Source organism: Suillus clintonianus (assembly GCF_016758775.1).
Source record: "Suillus clintonianus strain FC179 chromosome Unknown DEU56scaffold_109, whole genome shotgun sequence".
NCBI lineage: Eukaryota > Fungi > Basidiomycota > Agaricomycetes > Boletales > Suillaceae > Suillus > Suillus clintonianus.
Window position 1 is genome coordinate 2070 of NW_024539333.1, and position 8950 is coordinate 11019.

At 49.1% G+C, this 8950-nt stretch overlaps 3 protein-coding genes across 3 annotated transcripts; all 3 read right to left on the reverse strand.

Moving 5' to 3' along the window:
* Nucleotides 1-1548: 1548 nt before the first annotated feature.
* On the reverse strand, nucleotides 1549-1716 carry DEU56DRAFT_745493 (uncharacterized protein; the record flags this gene model as incomplete). The annotated part of the gene is made up of 1 exon (XM_041349153.1): nucleotides 1549-1716. A coding segment is annotated over one exon (168 nt), but the record flags the coding sequence as incomplete, so codon positions are not given.
* Nucleotides 1717-5433: 3717 nt separating this feature from the next.
* On the reverse strand, nucleotides 5434-6679 carry DEU56DRAFT_917497 (uncharacterized protein; the record flags this gene model as incomplete). The annotated part of the gene is made up of 4 exons (XM_041357994.1): nucleotides 5434-5883; nucleotides 5954-6205; nucleotides 6252-6367; nucleotides 6421-6679. 4 exons carry the CDS (start codon nucleotides 6677-6679, stop codon nucleotides 5434-5436), a joined length of 1077 nt encoding a protein of 358 aa, XP_041203541.1.
* Nucleotides 6680-8014: 1335 nt separating this feature from the next.
* DEU56DRAFT_706509 (P-loop containing nucleoside triphosphate hydrolase protein) lies at nucleotides 8015-8950 on the reverse strand (the record flags this gene model as incomplete). The annotated part of the gene is made up of 1 exon (XM_041347419.1): nucleotides 8015-8950. A coding segment is annotated over one exon (936 nt), but the record flags the coding sequence as incomplete, so codon positions are not given.

Sequence of the window (8950 nt, forward strand, 5' to 3'; positions counted from 1 at the left end):
ATGGTCCCAGACCTTCCGGAGGTCGGCATTCATGTGATATGGGAGGTAGGCTCAAATATCAGTATTTTGGACATATCTCCACAACCGAACCGCCGATTTTCTTAATTGTTGGCTCATATCCATCCCAGAAGTACCCTCCATGATATGTACCAGCCCACCAAAAGATATTTTTTTACAAGTTTGAAACCTATTTCTGTTTTGACCCTATAAGTTCTTTTCTATTTGCTGGAGATTCGAGCAGTCAGAAACGACGCGCTGAGGTACCTGGTGCAACATACCAGGTGAGCAGCCTTGAGCTCGTCTTTGGTCTTGAATGTGATGGGGGAGACGTGGCGGAGGCTGGATTCGGTTAGAAGACAATCAGAGTAAGGAGGAGATATGAGTTTTTCGGTTAGACCCATGGCGTGCAGCCAGTATCTCAAGTATTCCACCTGGGAAGAGGAAAAGAGCAATGGGGAAACCTGGAGTTAGCTTTCGTCAGGCCGGTTTCGCGTCGTATACCAGGGCAACAGATGCACGTCAGAGGTTATAGGGATCTTGCATTTGGTGCGTGCTTCATGGTAACGCCTTTAGGATTGAACTGCACCCAGACTTGTGTGCGATGAGACCAACGCGGTGTGGTGAGCAGAACGAAAAGCGCAAAGACGTACGCGTTCGTAAGAAGAAGCGAGATTCTGGTGGGCTTAACCCCATACAAATCTGATGATGGGCGGGCCAACTTCATGAGGTTGGGCGTTGGGCCAATGGCTATGGTGACCGTACCTCGGCGGGTATGCCTTTGAGGTGAATGATGTGGTTGCGGATCAAAAGAAGAGAGTACGTAATCCGGGACGATGTTTGTTTCTATAGGGTTGAGCGTTGTGCTACAAAGCTGGGCAAACAACGCACCAAACAATAAACAAACAACATTAAGCGGTGCGGATGATCACAAGCGGTAGAGGCGAGGATTACATAATGCGTGACTTATTTTCAATTCGGACAAGAAAGTTTACAAAGGTCAATTTATGTCATTCCAACGCTCTACATATCTACCATATGTAAGGACCAGGCGTTTGATCCCGCGGAACCAATTCGCGTCACCTCCATGTGCGCGCTCCACTCGAGATTTTCCACTCTGACTCACGCGTGTACCCCAAGTCAGGCTTGGCGCTCCAATTGTGCCCCTTTCATGCCCTGGTGCGTTGTGATCCCTCCCAGTTCAACTTCCTTCGTCATGGCGTCCTGCTGCTCCTTCCACGGTATTGTTGGCATTGTGCCTCTATAGAGATAGAGGACGGTTGCAGCAATCTTACTGTCTCCGTTCTCACTTTCGGTGGTGGAACTGCGCCGCCCGATCATGTCAATATTAATGCTCGCATGATTACCGCAATTGCAGGTGATGAGACTGTCGTCCGCAGGCGAGCGGATCACTTGTACGATGTAATATAAGCTGTCCTAATGTGTCCAACGTAATGGATGATGAGACCAACCCGAGGGCAACTTAAAAGAGCGGAGGAGGTTAAGAACTCTGCGGCACGCGATGTATACTGCTTCCAATCCAGGGTTGTGCTAACCAGGTTTGAATGTGATGGGGGAGACGTGGAAGAGGCTGGATACGGTTAGAAGACAATCAGAGTAAGGAAGAGATATGAGGTTTTGGGTAAGACCCATGGCGTGCAGCCAGTATCTCAAGTATTCCGCCTGGGCCGAGGAAAAGAGCAATCGGGTCTCAGAGCTCTGTATCTCATACAACGCAGGTTCTAACTAAGGTGCAGTTACTGTAATTTACGCAACGTTGAAGGTTCTAAGGTACCAAGCGTACGCCTCTTGATTGGTTTTGACCTGCCAAAATGTGAGTGAAGGTGGGCAGCGCGAAGAGGCGTACTAACTTTGTTTTTTTTGAAATGGCGAATTTCTAGCCCCTCGCGGGTCTTGGCTCGAGATAGTGCCACGTACGCCTGCCCTGGTAGTCAAAGAGTAAGACATCTCAGCCTGACGTTAGCGGTAGGCTTACCGTCAGCAAATGCTTTATCAAGATCGACCACAACCTTTTCTAATGTCTGGCTTTGGCTCTTGTGGACGGTCATAGCCCATGCAAGGGACAGCGGTAGCTAGACTGCGCATTAGCTACGGACTTGACAAGGAACATCTGCCATACCTGGAAGCGGCGTGCAACGACTTTGGCTTTAACATTGATTACGAACTCGTTTGGCAAAACCAAAACGCATTCAGGGCTGCCGTCAATCGTGAATTTGACTAGAGGGTATAACCCTGCGACTTCCTTTAGTTCAGCACGTGTTGCAATATGACAATCATCAGGATAATCATTCGCGTTGACCCTGATGTTTCGAAGCAGCCCGACTTTACGGCCAGCGTGATGGCGATCAACTTGTTCCGGTTTGAAAAACCCAACGATTCGTCCGGTGGAACCATTGGCAAGGCCATCGCCCAGGTTTTGCAGAAGCATCACTTGAGCTCCAATTTTGAGGTCGATCTTGCTGTCTACAGGGAAGTCCTTGAAGATCCTGTTGTCCTTTCCTTCGCAAAGGTCGTCAATTGAGTGATAGTGAAAAACGACATCGCCCAGCTGCTGAAGACGATGGGCATTCATGGCAGCTACTTCTTTGCGAGTAGGAAAGAGATAGATGGCATCAACGTGGGGTAGGAAGCTAGGGTTGATGGGTCGCTCGAGCGATTGGAAAAACGCGATGCTGGAATCATCAAGGCAACCGGTCCTGCACTTGTTGAGAGCCGTTACAAACTCTGGATGCATCATCAGAACAATGTCAACGAGTAAAGGGGATGCGGACCCTGGTCTACTTGACGTTGAACTGTAGAAAGCCGAATGGCGGCAGGAAATAAATCAACCCAACACCTTGCCTCAAAGGTGAGGCTGTCCTTTGGGTATAGCACGGGGGGAAGTTGGAGAAAATCGCCCACGCCAATAACCTGACTGACGTATGAGATCTAGTCATTGTAATCTGAAACACTCACTTGAATGCCTCCGAAAGGTTTCTCGATTCCTCGAAGTTGACGAGCGACTCTCTCCAAATAATCCAAATATTGAGCTGTAATCATAGGGACTATAAAATATCGTTGACGAGCTCGATATGCAAAAGGCAGGATGACTCACGCTCATCAATGACCAAGGCTCGGGCAGATAGCCATCTCCCTTTCACAATATCTCTGCGCTCGATTTTCTTGAGCATCTCACGAACACCTTTCTCGTCTCCAGAAAGGCCTGCCCAGGAGTGTAAAGTTTGACCTACTTTGTGAGACTAGTGAGCATGCAAACGGGAGGTAGAGTTTACCTCCAATCTTCAAGGATGATACGCCAGTGCTTGAAGTGACGCCAACATCATCAATACTATTATACTTGATACGCAGCCCTTTAATGATGTATTGCATCAAGTATGTTTTGCCGGTGCCTGAATACAGTTCATAAGGATGGCGAATGACATCATTGGAAAACTGCTTACCAGCGTCGCCAGTGATGAAGACTCCAGCACCATCCATTACCTTCACAAATACAGCTTGCTGCTCCTCGTTCAGACTCGATGTATCTACGTCTGGAAGGTTGAGGTTGGCGCGATGCATATAGTTGCCTATGGGCGCTTGGCCGGTTGGATGACCGTCAAGAAAACGATGTTCTGAAGTCATAAACGAGTGTGAAATGAGGGTTTATGTAGATGTCTGGAGGCACAAGAACGAGTGTATATGGTAAGGGTAAGGTAGAAACGCGAATTAGGGCCTCAGGGTACTATGGGATAATATCACGTGCTAATTTATATCACTGATGAGGTTTGCATTTGCGTACGTGAAAATGGCACTAATCTACGCGGTTTGTTGGCTTAGATGTGCCAACGCACCGAATCATTTGTGCCACAACCTGTCTAATGACATTGACCCGCATTTATTCATGGATTCGCAGCCCCAGCTACTTTCGTACACTTCCTGCTTCGAATCTCAGCTTCTTCTGCCCTTCATGTCAATTTCCCAAAGGTAAAGCGTCAGCTCGTTTCATTTACGACGAGGGGCTCCGGAGTAGCACTGAGCGCAGCGCCCAGTATCAGACTGGCTGGTATCCACCACCGAAACACGTCTAACGATGGGAGTGCTTGTACTGGGTTAACGATCAGTCACGCAACGTGGTCAGAGTGAATGTTGACTCACGCTTGCAAGGGCTGTCTGTAGCAAGGGAAATACTGTCGAACACGTGTCGTCAATGCAGTGGGTAAAATCTGCTCAAACAGACACGTGGCATCCGCTGAAAAATGTTTCAATATGATGACGGGTGACGAAGAACACGTTTACTTACAGATGGCCCACAGTAGAACGGGTGAAGACAGGGATACGAACTAGTATTGTAGTGAGCAAGACAAATAAACCTATTACAAACGGGTGACTCACAAGATCTTGATAGATCGTACGACTGCAAACGCTGCTTCACTGTCTGTGTCCATAGCTTTTGCGCTTGACAAGCTGATTGGTGGACATAACAATGCGAGGGAGGCGGATGATGAGGGGCGAGAGGAACCGTCAACCCAGTTGACAGGGACATGGGAAGAATCTGAACCGTCAAAGGCTGAGTACCGGGAGCGTAGACGTGAGTAGACGACTCACCTGAGATACCCGTTATCTCCTCGCCAATTGGTAATGCATATTTGCGCGGCGCTGGGACATTGATGGTGCTGGGCTTGTGGAGTCAGGGAGGTTGGGTCAAAAGAAGTAGGTCATAGTCAAAGCTCTTGGTGAGAGCGACACCGCCAGACGTTATTCAAGAGTGTATTTGACCTAGGGTAGCTCTTGGTCGGTGTCCAATTGGACGTTGACTTTGCGCAGGGGTATATTCGAGTATACGAGCACAAAGTGCAGCCCAGGCGGCATGACCCAGGGGGCGCGCAAGCACACCCAACACTGGTTGGAACTCCACAGGTTGGAACTGCAGAGCTCAATTAACTCAGCTTGGAACTGTCATGGCGGTGATGGTGGTTGTGGAAGATGAGAAATGGATTACATAATGCATGGTGAGCCTTGTTTGTAGGGATGAGCGATGTGTGAGCCACAACTCATGCAAACAACGCGTCATGGGAATGTTGTCACGTGACATTGACTACATCGGGAAGCAAGAAGTTGAGATAGGGGGGTCTTCATATAAGAGGTATCTCACCTGGATGCGTTGTTCTGGACGAATGTGTTGGTGTAATGGCGATATTCCTTTGCGAAATTAGATTTAATAAACACTAGTTAGTTAGCACAACATACTATGAGAATGAGGACACCATAAAGCATTATGAATTACATCTTCGCGTAAACTGGCCGACTCTAAAAGTACAACGCGGTAGTACATCTAACTATTGTATACACAGTGTCCGAGTGGTGCCTATCCGACAATGATAATAAAGTACATGGCAACCGAAAGTCCGTGAGAGCAGTGCGAGTCCGATGAGTATTCTACAAGTCCGCCATCCTCTTGTTTGCTTCGGCCAGCGTATCCACCCAGTCGATCTCCGTTAACTCTGGAACGGATGATGCAAAAGCAATCAACAGGTCAAAGAGGTTCGGGGTAGCTCTGGTGGGGAGGGCCATGAGAGGCGATGCCTTGAAGAGCCAGAGGACGAAGGAGTCGATGTTCTGAACAACGGTGTGGTAGTTGTGCTTGCCAAGCAGTCCAAATACCACACGTTGCAGCGCTGGGATGCAGAAGATGAGATACGGGATCCCGATCCAGATGTCCTGGAGAGCCTCGCTGTCGCAATGACGTTCCACAGGATGGTGAAAGGTCATGCAGCCGCAACAGGAGAAGCACAGTATGCTTTTGTTCACGGCTTTGCGCATGGCCTTGCGGAACACGCTCTTGTAGTTAGCCATGTCGATCAGATCGCAGTAACGGAGGTCCGAATGCTGGTTGATGAATGAGAGGGAAGATGATATACCGTGAAGGGGGCAGGTACCCATGTTGTCGTCCATGTACTCGCTGATTCTCTTGCAGTTTCAGCTCGCGTTCCATGGGGATGGTCTTGGGATTGGATGAAGTGGTGTCGGGTGTGGGTGAAGAGGGAGGCTCGATTCTACGTTTCTTGCTGGGAGGCTCGCCGGGCAACTGTGAGAATGGGGTGGCTAAGCCCACTCGGTAATTGCCCTGGGACGGGGTGCTACAGCCAAAAGTGGATGATTCTGCTGAATCTGAAGGCGAGTGAGAGATAGGCAGGGGTTGTGCAGTTATCTTGAAATTCGTCAGTAGGGGGAGATTGAGTAACGTAAAAACTTACAGTAATATGGCCAATCAAATGCAGGTATAGGGCCGCAGGCAGCCCCGTGAACGAGCATTTGACGAATGGGCACTGATAGCCTTTGGAATGTATCTGTCTTGCAACGACAAGAATACCTTGAAAGTAGAGTCAGTAATATTTTATACACACGCGGAGCGCCTCCACTCACCAAGCAAGTTGAAAGTTAATTGAGGGTCTTCGTTGTGCACAGGATACGTGCCTGACCATATCGGTGGTCGGTTTGTTGCAGAAGAGGCAGCTCTGCAAGGCTTGGCGACTGAGTTTTGGAGCAAAGGGGTGAGCCATGGGGGAAGGAATGAGGACGATATAGGATGGTAGGGAGATGGGGGGTTTTTATATGTCGAGCAAGTCTCCGGGAGACTAGGAAAAGAAGCAGCCGCGGAGACCGGGTGGTGGAATAGAAGCATCACTGGCAGCTGTCAAACTAAGTAGAAGACGCTTCCTATATGCGCGTCATGAAAGCAATTTGATCGGCGAGTAGATCATTTACGCTAGGGTCAGTCGCGATCAGCAAAGGTAAGATGTGATTAGAGAGCGCAGACAATCACCCTGTTGAACATAGATAACCAAGGAGGACGCCAGAAAGATAACCTTGAAGTGGGATAGGTGCGTCAGAATGCTGCCCTGGCAGATATAAAACTCAAGCAGAAGCATGCGTACCTTATGAAAAACCGGAATAACATCGGCGCGAAGCGTCCAAGTGCCTATAGGAGAAGCATGAGTTAGAATAATATGATGGCTTAAAAATACTAACACTAATATCAATCATGCTCCATCCATGAGCGCATCGCTGCTGGAGGGTTTGGGTAGCATGCGGAATTCTTTGTAGAATGCGATAATGAATGCATGGCACCGGGGTATCTCGTCAGGGCTGGCAGGGTCGTGAGTGAGCCATTTTTTCAGGGCGCCTAGGTTGCTGAAGTTGTTGAGATCGACACCCAGATGCTTGGCGATCTTTTCTACATATGGGTTCTTCATTTGGGTGCCGATCAAATCCTTGTGGGAGTGGATGGTGCTGATGACGTGAGGAAGGATAGAAGGAAATTTGGCACCATGGGGACATGATGCGTGATCGTGCAAGGAGCCCTCTCGGAGGGGCGGGTGTAGACACTGGCTTCCCGAAATGGGATCCAGCACATGTAACAAAATGGCCAGTGAGTATTGTCCGTCCGTCTAAGTGAGACAAGTGAGGAAGCCTTGGAGCTGCACACCTGGCGAGGTTTGGATGCTTGTGGGGATGCGGTTGGTGCTGATTAGTTACCCAGCATTCGACACAACCGGAAGCAACTATGACGTTGATAATATGCCCGAGTACACGGAGCTGCTCCAATCCGGAGGAGTACTGGGCGTCAATGGCTTGGCCTACTGATTGGACGGACAGGTGCTCTGGGGCAGGCAAAAGTTGTTTGACGGGAGCAGTTACACGTGAAGAAGAGACGCCGGCAGGGGGTAGTGGGTTTGTTGCGAGACATCCAGAGTGCCTGCCTCACGGTAATGTCTGCAGACTAGAAATAAATCAGCCATCGCTACGATTGTTAGACCCGCAATTGATCTCTTACATTTTTTGTGAGTTGGCAGTTATCACAAAGTAAAGTGCCAGTTATTGAGGAGCAGGAGTGAGCGTCAGGGATCAAAATGCTGAAATGTGAGACGGCGACAAGCCCTCCGTCTGTATGAACTCCCTCATAGGGAGTACGCCGAGGTGTTCGTCTCTCTTGAGGCTCCCCATACATTGGCAATTTGCTGTATATCAACACTGAAGATGACGGAAGCCCATCCCTTCCTAAACGTCCGGTCTCCTGCAGGAAACGAAGCATGTTATTGACCTCCAAGTGGATAACGACCCGGACTCCAGGAAAATCAATGCCCTCCCCAAAGCAAAGGGTGGCGATCATCCATCTATGCTTGGGCGTGATGCCATCGCGCCAGGCCTGAAATCTTTGTTTCTTCTCTTGTGTATTTGCGCTGTCGTCCAGTTTGTCGTCGACTTTGCTGGTGTAATACGGTATGTCAAGAGCTTGGGAAAGTTCTTTGATGAGGTCGATCCGTGTACAATAGATAATGCCTCTGTCGTTTGCGTTGAGAATGGTGGATTTAAAAATATCGGTGAAACGCTGGATGACTTCTTTCCCAGAGGTTTTAATCACGGAGTAATGGATGTTGGGTCGATGCAGGGGAGCTCTGATAACTCGGACCATGGAGGGTGGTATTGACATCTCAGCGCAAAGTCTTGATAAAGACAGGGGTGCCATGGTCGCTGTGAGAAAAGTAATCGGTTTCTTCAACCGGGTGATGAGATGAAAAAGTTTGAAGCATGGTCTGTAATCGTCAGAGGTGAAAACGTGATGCGCTTCGTCGATGAAGACACGCTTAAGTCTATAGCTGATCGAGTTGGCCCATCGATAAAAGTCATCGGTGCCAGCTTGGTGTGCTGATACAATGATAATCTGTGCGGACAAAACGTCTCTGACGTGGTGATACTGGCCGCCTGGGATGGTTGTGCTGGATAAGCGTCGAGCAAGGTCTTCAGTCAGGGCGACTAGAGGAGTGATGACTATGAACAGACTGTCAGGAATGAGTACGGGGGCAGCAAAGAATGCCAAGCTCTTTCCACTGCCCGTTGGCATGACGCAAACGACATGGTCGCCAGTCAGACAACTCTGCACAACTTCTGCTTG